The following is a 14,951-nucleotide window of genomic DNA, read 5'->3' as shown; positions in this document are numbered from 1 at the left end:
CCAAGTCTGGGCAGTTATTTATTCTTCTTTGCTTGTCATAAAGCTGAGTTGAAACCTTTGAAAACTGACCAAAGAGCGCAGACAACTCAATGACAACAGGATATCTGCTTTTTGGCAAATGAGTTTTGCAGAGAGTTTTTGTGTATAAGTAGTGATACCACTGGATATAATGTTAGAAAAGAAGTCAGAACATAGGCAGCATGAAAATGCCATTCAAAATGGCTTTACAAAAGCTTCCTCCAAAACTTAATTTAGAACTCTTGCAGTCTGGATAAACCTCTGCTGTTTTTGCAAGTACACAAGCAGAATCTTGATCTTGTATACATATATTAGCATGGAGAGAAACAGAAATATGACCTACCACTTTCTTCAACTAATTTTTAATTACAGCAGGGAATGTATAACTTTAGATTTTCAGTCATCAAATGCCTTTAGCTTAGACATCTTGGTTGCAATTTTCTACAACGGGATCGTTTTCACTAAGAACACTATTCCTGTCTCAAATAAATATTTGAAAATATGTTTTTAAGTGATATTGTTGGTGCCAACAATGTTTTAGATTTAGCAAAACTTAAGTCTACAAAAACAGCTTGGAGAAATCCCATGTCTATGATTGTACTGATTTTAAGAACAACTATGTTATTAATACAAGTTAAAAAGCTCAGAATAGTCTTTAAAAAAAAAAAAAAAGTGAAGATACACCAAAAGGTGTTTCCCATTCTAAAATCTTGCTTTCTTGCTTGGCCCGAGGAAAGAACAAAATTGGGGGCTTAACTGTTTTGTCCAGTTTAATTTTTTTGTGATCAGTGCTTCTGTTGTTACAAATCTCTAACAGCCTCTTGTAACACATTTTAAAAGCAATTACATATAGGGTCTGCTTAGCTTAACAGTGTCGGGAGGGTCGTTGATTGGGGCTACTCTTGGACAGAAGTACAGAAGGTCTTTAATTACTCTTACCAATTTCAAAACACCCTTGAACATCTGTCAGTCCTATCCTCAGTAAAACTATACAGCATTTGGTAAATCTGCCTTAGGTGAAAACTTGGATTGTTTTCTTTCCCCAATATATTCCGTAATTAAAACTCTGAGTTATAATTTTTCTTTTAAAGACAAAATACTTAACTAATTTATGTAAAACCTCACAAAAGAGCTGGCTGCTCAGAACCCTCGGGTTTCTGGAAGTTACAATGTCCTCAAAATGTAAGGGTCTGGGGCCTTTGAACAGAGAACACTCCTCTCCACCTGTGCACTGGGCAAAGGGCTACACGGACAACGTGTCCTCCTCGCAGCACTCAGGGAAGGAAGCTGCGGGAGCATATCATTTCCGCCTGCTTCTCATTGGCCACAGCAAGTCAGGAGGCCCAGCGTGCAGTCCGGGCTGGGGCTGGGGAGGATTGATCATCCCCCAGCAGGGGCCGTGTTCCTTCGGGGCACTGATCTGTCCACTGTAGTGAGACCCAAGGGCAGCCAAGGTCATCTTAACTAGAATCTAAATTTAAAGAGCACACCATCAACTCATTTCTGGCCGTAACAATTTATTTTAGATATATTTAGATCACATATCCAAAAAAGTACCTAATGCAAGTCAGAAGGGGCTTTAGAAAAAAAAAAAAAACTTAGGACTGTACAGAACTAAAAAAAATAGGAAGGTAAGAGCTTTTCTTAAAAAAAAACAACAGCAACAAAAAAAACTTATATTGAAAGGAAAATTACCAAGACTTTCTGGGGAAACATTGTAATTCAGCATGAGAATTTTATTTATAATTCTCATTAAAACTGGACACCAAAGTAGAGAATGGAAAATTTTTTCTTCTCAATTTTGAATACCCATGTGTGAGTATCTTGCTAATTATAAGCTCCTTAAAAACGAATAAAGTATTAAATGTACAGCCTGATTTGCCCATTTAACCACGGGCTCATCACTAAATACAGCTGTTTTGGGGGTTGTTTTTGTATTCATGGGCCAAAATTTTAAACAACTTAAAAATAATTTTTGTGTCTTCAAGAAACATCTTTTAAGGATCCAGGAATTAGTTGTGGCTGTGATGAGTCAGTTTCATTGGCTCATAGTAATACAAACAAAAACTGTTCTCTTGCAACTAGGAAGCCAAGATGGAAAGTTTGGCAAATGTATCTTGTTTTTATAACACAAAAATTTCTCTACCAAACTGCAAACATATATGTGTGTGTGTGTGTGTGTGTGTGTGTGTGTGTGTACATATAATACACGCATATGTGTGGAAATGATATATGTATTATTATATAAATATGTAAAGATTTATTTATAAATATATACATACACACACATATATGTACAGACACTTGATGCTTAAAATACAGAGAAAATGGGATCTTTTATTGTTACTTGCCAACTGGATGGGAACTATATTCATCACCACACAAGACTACTCCCTTCAACACTGATTGTGGTAGAAAGATGGATCAGAAACAAATATTAACCTGTACCCTGTGTGGATCCCAAAGGCCATGTCATGTTATTTATAGGCAGTACATCTTCAGAAATCCTGAACCACTGCTTCTTCCAAAAGCAAAAATACTATTGTGCCTGAAAGCTTCTAGATATGATATTAACATTTGATTTTTTTCAGTTTTCATGTCAGTTGGCATAGTCATCGTTTATTTAATGTTTAGAGAGAGGTTTGATAATTCTCAGGCTAGCTAGTTCTCCGTAGGTATATTAAGCTCAAATTTTAACTCGAGTAATACACTTCACCTTACCTCCCTATACATTTAACATTCAGTATGGTCTGTGTAAAATTACTGAGTACTCAAAGGACCTGTTTGCCTATCCTCATTTCTTGAGAAAAATAATAGTTTAAGTGGGGACTTCCCTGGTGGCGCAGTGGTTAAGAATCCGCCTGCCAATGCAGGAGACATGGGTTCAAGCCCTGGTCCAGGAAGATCCCACATGCCGCGGAGCAACTAAGCCCGTGCACCACAACTACTGAACCTGCACTCCAGAGCCCACGAACCACAACTGCTGAGCATGTGCGCCGCAGCTACTGAAGCCCTCGCGCCTATAGCCCGTGCTCCGCAACAAGAGAAGCCACCGCAATTAGAAGCCCGCGCACCACAATGAAGAGTAGCCCCCGCTCAACACAGCTAGAGAAAGCCCGCGCACAGCAATGAAGACCCAACACAGCCAAAAATAAATTAATTAGTTAATTTTTAAAAATAGCTTAAGTGGTTTATTAGCCATAACTATAATTTATAATGTTGACTGAATTTTTTATTCATAGAACACTTAAAAGAAAAACTGGATGACTATATTAAGCTGTGGAATGGCCTAGTCAAGGTATTTCGAAATGAGAGAAGAGAAGGTTTAATTCAGGCACGAAGTATCGGTGCCCAGAAGGCTAAACTTGGACAGGTAGGACACATTTGATATCTATTATGTCAACATTTTGGATTTGGTAACTAAAAGATCATCTACATTTTTAAGTACCCATTTAATTTTTAATTTTTTAAAATTGAAAATGCTACCTTAAACACATAACTTAAATATCAAAATTGACTCTAATGCCAGTTTATATTAGCATCTAATTTTAAATTGTACGTGATATACGTCGTGCTGTATATGAGTTTTCTTTCACCCTGCCTCTTTTTTTTTTTTTCCAGGTTTTGATATACCTCGATGCCCACTGTGAGGTGGCAGTTAACTGGTATGCACCACTCGTAGCTCCCATATCAAAGGACAGGTAACATTGCCTTGCTTCTTTTCTTTCCTGGTTGAAAAGTAAACCTCATCCTAGGACAAATAATGTTCCCATTCTTCTGATTCCAGTTCCATTCAGTGCATCCAGTTGTATGTTGAGTTTTCTTTTTTAGCTAGTTGTTTCCCTGGGTGGATCTAGGTGGCTACTTGGGTTTGATTCCCATGCGGGCAGTTAGACATTTGGGATGAGCCTAGGGCATCTCACTCAGAATCATCTTCCTCTGGCTACAAAAGCTTTGCTCTAAGAGCAATATTAATTGTTCCCGCACACTGTGGTAACATTCTAAAGGCTTGAAGGAGCATGCTTTGGAATTCTGCCTATGGGTGGTTTTATGCCCTTTGAAGTGATTATTTTACACAGTAAGGGCCAGCTCTTACCTGTGGCAAGGCCTTGGGTTTCCACAGGACCTTTCAAGTTTAGAAGTAGACAGCTATCCTGTGGAAATGTGGTAATCACCAATTTACAGAAGGTCTGAAACAGTAGATGGGCAGCAGCAGTTTTCGAGTTCCCAAAGCCTTCCTTGCTTTTAGTCCAGAATCCTGACTATTTCAGAATCTAGAAGAAATAAGACATGTCCCTGTGGCAGTGGCCTGAGACAGAGGGAGAACTTTTGGAGCATTTTATCATCAGAGCATCTATCAGACACGATTTTCACGTGCTGTCTGATTTAATCCTCACAGCAGCCCTGCAAGATAGATGTTACTACCTCCTTTGTACTAAAGAGGTTGCTGAGGCTAACAGAAATTAATTAGTTTGCTTGCCCCAGATCAGACAGCTTATAAACTACCCAACTGAGATCTCTCTGGGACACCTTCCACCACATACTTAGAAATCTGAGAATCATAAGGAGAGATAACAAGCCTTCACCTCTCCTGGTGAAAGCTGGCTGTCCTCGGGGTGGTGAGGGGAGGTCATACCACAGGGACCCTCCACTCGCCCATGGGAGTCCAGTGTCTGAAGAGAATAAAGTACCTTTCCCCTGTATCGAAATTCTAAGCCCCATTAATTTTCCCCTTCTCATTGGTTTCTAAACATCTAAAAAGCACCTTAACGTGGCTGTCAAAAACTATAGTCTCCATTTTAGGATATGCATTTTAAAATTCTTTCTGATAAAATGAACGTTGGAACAAGCAGGGTACCGGTTATCTTTGTAGAGCTGGCTCTACACCTGATTGGTCATATAGTTCTAGCATTTTCATGAAGCCCACATAAAAGGTATAATATTTTTTTGCTCCAAATTCTCAGGCCACTATTTATGTTCTTCAGCAGGTTTTGAGGGATTTTTCTTTCCTTGTTTTTTTAAAAAGCCAGAATACAATACAGTACTTTTTTTTTTACAATAAAAGAAAAGTTTTTTTCCCAATAAAAGAAGTAGGAAAAGAAGATCAAGTAAATGTACAAAAACAGATTTTCACAGTCACTGCTTCCAAAGAAGTAGGAAGCAGCAAAGAGTTGGGAGCATTGCTGAACGTGTCGCAGGTATTATCTTTCTACACACACACTCATGTTTAATGGAGGGGTAAGGAGGGAAAATAACAGGCAGGGAAATCTGGTAAATAATGGGAAGTTACCAAGAGGGTGTTGCCTATAGGACCACAGTGAAAATGAGGAAATCCTATTTAAGTTCAAGTTCATGGCTCTTCGTCCATGACATGTGTCTGTGAGCCCAGGGACATCTCCTCTCTCCTTCCCTTAAGAAAACAGCCTCCTTGACTTTTCAAAGCATTCATTCATTTCCCATTAGATATGAAAATCCCCTAGTGGGGGAGAAAAAAAAGCAAACCCACAGTAACAAGAGATAATCTAGTTAGGCATGCTCAACTAGTCAGTTTTGGGTTCTTAAATGCTTTTTCATTTTCTGTAAATGTTTCAGAACCACATGCACTGTGCCTCTGATAGATTACATAGATGGGAATGATTATTCCATTGAGCCACAGCAAGGTGGGGATGAAGATGGTTTTGCCAGAGGGGCCTGGGACTGGAGTTTGCTATGGAAGCGTATTCCTCTAAGCCACAAGGAAAAGGCCAAAAGAAAACATAAAACTGAACCTTATCGGTAAAGATTACTACTTCCTTTTCTTACGTGGAACGTTTACCTAAGTACTTTTCTTTTTTTCCTTCCCCATGTACTCGTGTAAACATGTGGGTCCCTACACGCCCTTGCATTTCATCTTCGCTGCCATCATCAACACAATACAGAACCACTTGCACTGTGCCGATTATAGATGTCATAAATGGCAACACTTATGAAATTGTACCCCAAGGGGGTGGTGACGAAGATGGGTATGCCCGAGGAGCATGGGATTGGAGTATGCTCTGGAAACGGGTGCCTCTGACCCCTCAAGAGAAGAGAATGAGAAAGACAAAAACTGAACCATATCGGTAATCACTAAATCACTTACCTGTTTCTCTTTTCTCCAGTTGCTGCTAACCTATTAACCTCTTGCCAAGCTAAAAAAAAAAAAAGAAACTTGTTATTAAAACTGTAGATGCTGTCTCAGATTCTGAAAGGCTTTCTTTCTTTGTGCTGTTTCAGAGGTTTAAACTCACACTTGCTTCTTTGTGGTTGCTTTTTCCTTAAAAGCAAACTCCGTTTGGGGGTGAGCACGCTTTATGGCATTAGTTCCAAATACAGGTGAAAAAAAGAAAATCTTTGCCATCATGTCCTAGTAGACTAGACATGAAATTTTGTTCGTTTGATGATTATGTCATTCTGTAAGTTTAAGATGCTCACATTGCTTACGATCCAAGTTTTATATCCACTTTGATGCTTTGCAGGTAGTGTTGACAATGAAAGACAGTAACAAGAGTTTTTTTTTCTTCCTTTGGTTTTATATGCTAACTCTTAAATACTAATTTCATCCCAGTTAAATCTGATGAATAAAAATACATGACTTTGGGAAATGTTACAAAGAATCCTTTATTACTTCATTTTCAGAAGAGCACTTGATTTAAAAGGAAATTTCATTCCAAAATCTTCCTTTTTCTCCCTTCTTGTGGCTCTTCAAATAGAACAACTTGTGCTACTCTTTGGTCTTTTCACTGGAACATTTTACCATCTTTCAAAAGAGTGGCCCCAAATTAAATGTTTGCATAAATGCTAATGTAGGCTTCTAAATGTGTCTGATTTTATTTTTCTGATCTTATGGTTCTGCTTTTGGTCTCTCTCTTACTGTTACGCTACTGATGATGTTCAAACTCAGTTTGGGGAAGGTGTCTCCAATGTCATGCAAAAAGCTGGTGGGATTTGGGCATGTCATGATACCAGGATACTGAAATGGCAAACATAAGGAAATTATACAACTTTCAGCTTTATTTGACATTTTCCAAGTTTCTCTTTGAAGTTCTTTTTCAAAAATTGTCCAGGAATCTACTGCTTACCCACTTACCCTGACTCACAAATAATTCTGGGAGGAAAAACATAAGGGCTAATAACTATAGTTCTATTTCTACAAATCCCATGGGCTAGGAAAGAAAATTTTTTAAATGTGGTAGAAAAATTTAAGGAAGGTTTCTCTTTACGTTACTCCCTGGTTTTCATGCTAAGATACATTTTCAAATATGTACTGAGATAAGTGGGAATATATTTAAAGATCAAAAAGGCATAGTTATAATAGAGTAATGTTAAATGACAGTTAAATAAATTTGGCATGAAAGTATAACTGAAAACGCAATAGGGCTGTTTCTCCTTCAAGAAGAAAAGCCTTATGAAAGAATGACTTTCCCCTGATGTGGCTTCCCTTTAATATCGAAAATATTTCTTGCTTCATTATCTTTTTAATTAATATATTTATTTATTTATTTTTGGCTTTGCTGGGTCTTCGTTGCTGTGCGCGGGCTTTCTCTAGTTGTGGCGAGCGGGGGCTACTCCTTGTTGCGGTGCACAGGCTTCTCATTGCAGCGGCTTCTCTTGTTGCAGAGCACAGGCTCCAGGTGCACGGGCTTCAGTAGTTGTGGCACGTGGGCTCAGTAGTTGTGGCGCACGGGCTTGGTTGCTCCGCGGCATGTGGGATCTTCCTGGACCCAGGGCTCAAACCCGTGTCCCCTGCACTGGCAGGTGGATTCTCAACCACCGCACCACCAGGGAAGCCCCGTGCTTCATTATTTATTTAATATTTAATGAATGCTTACTATATGCCAGGTGCTATTTTCTGGGGATAAATTTTAAAGAGATGTGTTCCCTCGTGGCACTTAACATGTAGTGGGTGAGACAGAAATTAAACAGTTAACTGCACGAATAACTGGAGCAGCAAGTGTGACGAGTGGTGAGAAGAAAAGCTCGTGGAAAGTGTCTCAAAAGCCACGCTGAGGCCGAGCCCTGAGGGATGAGTCTGCCCTGTGGAGGAGGAGGGAGGACCGTTCAGGAGACTGCAGCATAGCCAGGGTCCTGGGACAGGAGGGGGTCGGGCAGAGCACGGAGGCATTGCCTGCTGCCTGCTGGGGCTTGGGTGGGGCAGAAGAGAGCGGAGGACACAATCGGGGTTCCTGTGCCTGGTCTAGGATGGCAGCAGTGACGCTGGAAAGAAGTGGGTTCAAGATGTGTGTTGACGGTAGAATCAGTAGGAATTGGTGATAGACTGAGTATCAGGTGTGCTGATGAAGAGGCTCTAATGGAGGGGTCTACCTAAGAATCGAGTGCAGTGATAATTCATTGTTGCCAGGGGAAGGGGGAACGGAGTGAAAATTATTCCTAACGGTACGGGGTGAAAATTATTCCCAACGGTGGGAGTGGCTTGCCCTAAAAAGCTATCAAGTCTTTTTTTCTCTTGTCTCTAAAAAGAACCCAATTCAAGGTCCCACTCAAGAAGGACCACAGATCACTCTTTGGCAGCCCTGCCTCCTGACACAGTAAATAGCTGTGTCTAATGCTCCTGTGTCATTTCTGTGCTATATTTGCAAACTCTGAATGAACCGTGGCTGTTCTACCATGATTTACACCCTTATTTGGCAAACCACTGAGCTATAAAATTAAAAAATGAGAGACTACTTCCATGGTGTATGGTTTCACTCATCCCAGAATGACTCATAAATCATTTCAGGAACATTTAGCAGACCACGGCTGTATGGCTCAGTATTTTTAGGAGTGAAAGAGAAAATTCTATTTTAACTAACTCTTAAGGCTTAATTTTTAAATAAACAAAGGAACCAAGGCGCCCTCTAATGGCGGAATGATGTAATGCTCTAATTTGTAACGAACTATAACAGGATTTCAGTTAGAAATTATAGTAAATTCATAAGGAATTATGAACAGATTGTTTCATGAAGGCTTTATAATTTCTTAATGTTTGGCCATCAGTTTTGTCTCTTCTATGCACTACTTATACTGTATTCCATAAAGGCTTGTTATCTGTTGTTGAAGGGGTATTGGGGGTTTGTCTTTAAAAGTTATTTCAGCGTTTCTTTTTCTTAGGTCCCCAGCCATGGCTGGAGGATTATTCGCCATTGAACGAGACTTCTTCTTCGAGCTGGGTCTCTACGATCCAGGCCTCCAGATTTGGGGTGGTGAAAACTTTGAGATCTCATACAAGGTAACATTTCATTGAAACAAATGCAGTTTTCTAAGCAGTTATGGATTCTTGTGACTTTCAGATAAGGCTGGTTTCTTTGGGGGAAAAAAGAACAAAAAACCTGTTTAATGCATTTCTCTAAATTATAAGGAAAGATTAACAAAAATATTTGCCTTTTGGGAAAAATAAGGCAAAAATGCAAGCTCCAAACTTACTACATACGTACTTGGCTCAGCTAAAAACGGAAGCCAGCGAGCTTCAGAAGTAAAAATACCTCCTCTCCTTCCCCTCCCGCCCCACCCCCAAAGGCTTTTCTGTACCTCGGAGCCTTTTGTGATAGGAGCCCTTGCGGGAATCAGCAGGTGTGGGGTTCCGTTTGACCATCCACTGCTGAAGCTCAGGACAGAGGTAGACCCCAGCAGTGATCGTGTGTCCTCACACTGACCCTGGAGCTGCCTTCCTGCGGTACCCACCCACCCGTGCCCCCCGCCACTTCCCGAAAGAAAGAAGTATTTTCCAGTGTGAGCTGAACACATAGGCGTTACCTCTTGTCTTAAATGTCCGGTGCTCAGCACTTTGAGGGACAGAAGAAGAGGAGCTCGGTCCTCGCTGTCAAGGAACTTACAGCCGATGAGAGATGAGAGTTCTGCTTAAATTCGTAGTACGATCAGAAGGTAGACCGACATTCAGGTGGTGTGATTCAGAGGCCGCATCATGCTGGAGGATGTTTTCGAGGCAGAACGAGGAAGACGGGCCGAGCTAAGGTGGGGGTAGAACGGGGAAAGGCGCAGGGCGGGCATGGGGCCCACCGTCTGGCAGAAGCTGACAGTGTGAATCCGACGGGCGTCCAGGAAGATGGCGTGGGCAGGGGCGCCAGGTCCACAGTGAGGAGAGCCTTCAGTGCTGAGCTGAGAGACTGTGGCTTAATCTGACAGGCAGTGGAGACCCATGGGAGAGACTAAGCCGGGAAGAGCATGACCCAGAGCTGCCCTTCAGCAGCCTAATCTCCTGCTATAAATAAGGGAGCGTGAGTAGAGGCAAGCGGAGGCAAAGGAGCCGCCGGTTAGGCGGTTATGGTAACAATCCCCCAGGTGGGAGGAGGCGTGTTAGCGCCGGGAGAGATGAAGTGCGCGTTAGGATGCAGGAGTCTGCGTGGCTCTGCAGGGGCTCAGGACGGGCCCCTGGGTGTCCTGTGCGCCTGCGTTCCCCAGCGGCCTCTTTGTTAGTATGTGAGCTTGAGAAACAAGAAGTTATCGTAGGATCTGTTTAGCTGGTGAATTCCCCGTAGACCCTGTGTCTAATTTAGATTTTAGGTTTACGTTTACAGGACAGATTGGGCGTTTGAGACAGCTGCCACGTGTGTCTTTCCTGACAGATCTGGCAGTGCGGTGGCAAGTTACTGTTTGTCCCTTGTTCCCGTGTTGGGCACATCTACCGTCTTGAAGGCTGGCAGGGGAACCCTCCGCCTGTCTATGTCGGGTCTTCTCCTACCCTAAAGGTGAGTCTTTCGGTTAAAACTGGGAAGGCTAGGGAGCTAACACGTATGTGCCACGTGGCCACGGAATGTCAGCTCGCTGGCCAGGCGACATCTTTGAAGCAGTCACGCTGTTTCTCACTCTTCACTTAGACTAGGCTTATTCATGAAACTTCTTATTGTTTTCTAGGATTATTCCTTGTATCCCACTCTGATTAGAATTCCATTATTGAATGGTATTGAATGTTCTCCGTCAAGATAGCTCAGATTTTAGAACTCCACTCGATATTCTGTAATGACCTATATGGGAAAAGAATCTAAAAGAAAGAGTGGAACTATATGTATAACTGATTAACTTTGCTGTACACCTGAAAGTAGCACAACATTGTAAACCAACTATACTTCAGTAAAAATCTTTTTTTAAAAAATGATAACTCAGGGCTTCCCTGGTGGCGCAGTGGTTGAGAGTCCGCCTGCCGATGCAGGGGAGACGGGTTCATGCCCCGGTCCGGGAAGATCCCACGTGCCGCGGAGCAACTGAGCCCGTGAGCCATGGCCGCTGAGCCTGCGCGTCCGGAGCCTGTTGTTCCGCAACAGGAGAGGCCACAACAGTGAGAGGCCCGCATACCGCAAAAAAAAAAAAAAAAAGATAACTCAAATTTTTAAAACCTGACACCGTGTAGGAAAGTCGTTGAAAGGGAAATACCAACGTCTCTTAGTCACACGTGAGTGAAACACTATTTTTGTTTGGTTTTGGAAAAGTAAAGTAATTATAATAGAAGTTTGTGTAGTAAACAAAATCACATTTTTCAACAGTGCTTGCAAAAGGTGAATGAATAACTTTTGCCCCTCAAACCAGGGACAGACCAGGAGAGCTTCACACAGAGGCCACAGCCCCAATGCTGGCAGGACGATGACCTCTCTCTTTGATGGGACAACTTAGAAGCCCTTTGTTTGGGCGGCTTTCATAGACTCTAAGAGCGTATGACTGTGGTGTCTTTCATTTTCTGGAGCCCTTAACCAAGTCAAAAGCAGAAGGAAGCCTATTTTTGGCCGCGGATGCAACTCGTTCCCCAAGGCGAACAGATAACAGAAGCAGAGACTAGGCTTTAAGGGCCAACACAGCCCTCTAACCGACCAAAGTTGTTTAGAAGTGGCCAAACGGAGCCCCACTAGGACAGGGGACGAGATTTAAATCTCCGCAGTAAGACAGAGGTAGCAGCCAGTTAACACTGGGCCCGACGGCGTTGCAGGAAGACAGCCGCCCTTGGAACCCGCCCCACAACCACGAAGAACTGATGGAAAGTCAGGTCAGTTCAGGAAGGCCGGTGCTACAAGGAAATGGAAAAGAGACGAGAGGGAAACACTCAACGCTGTCAGATTAACCAGCAAACGCAGCCTTCACCAGCGGCTTCTGTCCTCTGCTTCTGCGTGTCCCCTCCACCCTCCAGGGCTGTTTCTCCAGCCGGTGGTCTTCTCTGAGCTGCAGACCTTTACCGTCAGCTGTCTTAGAGAACACCTCTCTCTCTCTCTCTCTCTCTCTCTTTTTTTTTTTTTTTTTTGGTGGCAACGCGTGGCACGCAGGATCTTAGTTTCCTGACCAGGGATCGAACCCGAGCCCTTGGCAGCGAAAGTGCGGAGTCGTAACCACTGGACCTCCAGGGAAGTCCCTAGAACCCTCCTCTTAGATGGCCCTCAGATGTTTCAGACTTGGCCTCTTCAGAGCGGAGCTTTTAACTTTCCCTCAGAGGCGGCTCTCTACCCTCCGTCCCACCCCTCGGGCCACCTCCACTCCCTGCCCCGGTTATTCCCCTCAAATCTGAATCTGATGTCTGCTGCCTGCGAGGACCCTTCGGATGGCTGTCAGCTAATGGGTGACGTGCAAAGCCCTTGGAAACGATCAGTAGTATCACTAATAGCTCACACTTCGTGAGTGCTTTGTGTGTACAAATCTAAACACTTCGCACCGATTAACTTCTTAATTATCCTCATCTTAAAAGGAGGAAACCGAGGCAGCTTTTCTCTCAGTGAATCCTGCATTCCAGCTGTGGTGATAGACCTCTTTTCAGGATGTCACATGCACCATGATCTATCATATATTTGCACTGCTCTTTGCCCCAGGTCCCAGTCCCTCCTGGCTGACCGCTCCTTCAGGACTGAGCCGTCCCCGCCTCTCCATCCCAAACAATTAAATGCTCCTCCTTTTTGTTGCCGTAACCTTATGCGTGTGCACTTAATTCTTCATGTTCACGACTACCTGGAAGACACGGACTGTGTCTAACTTTGGGTGGATTTGCAAGAATTCAAAATATTTAGCAATAATGTTGTGTTCTTTTAGGAGGCTGCCGCTTAAAACTTTTTGAGCCCACGGGCTTTTGCAGAAACATGCCCACGGCCAGGCGTGCACCCTTTTGATAGTTATCTTGTAGCCAAGAGAAAATTTAATCAGAACACTAGATGTTCCTGCTCTGCGGCCAGCAGGCCAAACCCAGCCTTCTTCAGTAAATAAAGTTGTGTCGGAGCCCAGCTCTGCCGTTCGTTCGCATGTTCCCTGTGCTGCTTTCTCACTGTAGCAGCAGAGGTGAGTAGTTGCAACAGAAACTGGATGGCCACCCAGCTGAAAAGACTGACTCCCGGGCCCTTTATAAAGTTTGCTGCCCCTTGATGTCCAAGCGCAAGGGCCTCGCTGGGTCTGTGCTGCGTCCATCGCATCGATTCACGCCTACGAGTGCTCACTCAGTGAAACAGTAGAAGTTAGATCCTTGTGAATTCTCACACGTCAACTTACATGATTGTTCTTTAGTTGCTTTTCAAAATGCACCCCATGGGGAAAATATCCACTTAATTCTGGGCTACGGTGCAGTGGTTCAGATACAGCTGTTACAAGATGGGCAGAGCCACTTTCAGAAATGTGTTTGTTGTTTGTCCCAGTGGTTTCTGATGGGAGACCCCTCCCCCCGCACGTGCCAGCAGCATGGTCCTCAGGAGATTGTTCAGGGGTCGGGGGTTGCCCGGTGCCAACCAGCCTCTCTCACCAACTCTCTGCACTCAGCTCCATCAGCAGGAAAGAATGTATTATCTTAGGGCTTCCCTGGTGGCGCAGTGGTTGAGAGTCCGCCTAGCGATGCAGGGGACACGGGTTCGTGCCCCGGTGCGGGAGGATCCCACATGCCGCGGAGCGGCTGGGCCCGTGAGCCATGGCCGCTGAGCCTGCGCGTCCGGAGCCTGTGCTCCGCAACGGGAGAGTCCACAACAGTGAGAGGCCCGCGTACCGCAAAAAAAAAATAAAAAAGAATGTATTATCTTAGAGTATGGGACCTTCGGCACAGTGACACCAGATTCTGTGTCCGTCACTCTGGTTGAACACGCGTGACAGTGACATGTCAGAGTCACGAGATCGCTTGCATTTGTAATTTGTAATTAAGTATCGAGTCCTACTGAAACGAATTTGTCGTATGTTGGTCATATTTCATATGTCGACGAGAGGCTGTTTATGACAGTACAAATATTTTTGGTTTTTATAATGACGTTAATTTTCTTTTTCCCAGAATTACGTCAGAGTTGTAGAGGTCTGGTGGGATGAGTATAAAGACTACTTCTATGCCAGTCGCCCTGAATCAAAGGCATTACCATATGGGGATATATCAGAGCTGAAGAAATTTCGAGAAGATCACAACTGCAAAAGTTTCAAATGGTTCATGGAAGAAATAGCTTATGATATCACCTCACACTACCCTCTGCCGCCCAAAAATGTCGACTGGGGAGAAGTGAGTATCAGCCGGGGGTCAGATCTCAAAGTGTGTGTGTATGGAGACTGAGCTTGGGAGAAAGCAGAGCGAAGACGGGAACGTTGGAGGAGAGAGAAGAATTCTTGGGGGAAACTTTGGTGAAAAGCTGTTAACCTCCCAGCCTTTCCACTGGATAGTTCCCCTGCACTGACCTCCCGCCCCAAGTCCCTCCTGTCTGCTCCGCTCGGGACGCTGTCAGCTCCCTTCAGCTCCTGCCTTTCCCCACCCCTCGCCCGACTCCCTTCCTCGGCGACCTCCTACCCACCCTACACTGCCCATGTGGAGATTGCCCACAGTGAAAAGCCTTTCTATGCTTCCCCACTCCATCCCGAGACTCAGGCCTGCCATCCTGTCCTAACTCGGAATCACTGTCTGTTAGGGCCCCGGGGCCCTGCTCACCGCCGTGTCCCAGTGACCTACGCGGAGGCCCCATGTGCAGTAGGCA

The 14,951-nt window shown here is 43.8% G+C and overlaps 1 protein-coding gene across 5 annotated transcripts in view; it reads left to right on the top strand.

Moving 5' to 3' along the window:
• Positions 1-14,951, top strand: part of GALNT7 (polypeptide N-acetylgalactosaminyltransferase 7) — a 118,831-nt gene that overhangs the window by 93,469 nt on the left and 10,411 nt on the right. For 2 of the 5 annotated variants that reach the window (XM_082842172.1, XM_082842170.1), the window contains 6 exons: positions 3,261-3,391; positions 3,640-3,719; positions 5,937-6,119; positions 9,148-9,265; positions 10,620-10,742; positions 14,267-14,485. In XM_082842172.1, coding sequence (XP_082698298.1) covers positions 3,261-3,391; positions 3,640-3,719; positions 5,937-6,119; positions 9,148-9,265; positions 10,620-10,742; positions 14,267-14,485 — 854 coding nt within the window. Of the gene's footprint in view, positions 1-3,260; positions 3,392-3,639; positions 3,720-5,610; positions 5,794-5,936; positions 6,120-9,147; positions 9,266-10,619; positions 10,743-14,266; positions 14,486-14,951 lie in introns of all 5 variants that reach the window. The other 3 variants (XM_082842171.1, XM_082842173.1, XM_082842174.1) reach the window with 2 other exon arrangements.

The sequence above is a fragment of the Leucopleurus acutus genome (genome assembly GCF_964270905.1).
Source record: "Leucopleurus acutus genome assembly, chromosome: 7".
In the NCBI taxonomy this organism is placed as follows: domain Eukaryota; kingdom Metazoa; phylum Chordata; class Mammalia; order Artiodactyla; family Delphinidae; genus Leucopleurus; species Leucopleurus acutus.
Note: the sequence above shows the minus strand (reverse complement) of the source record. Positions and strands in the feature narration are given on the sequence as shown.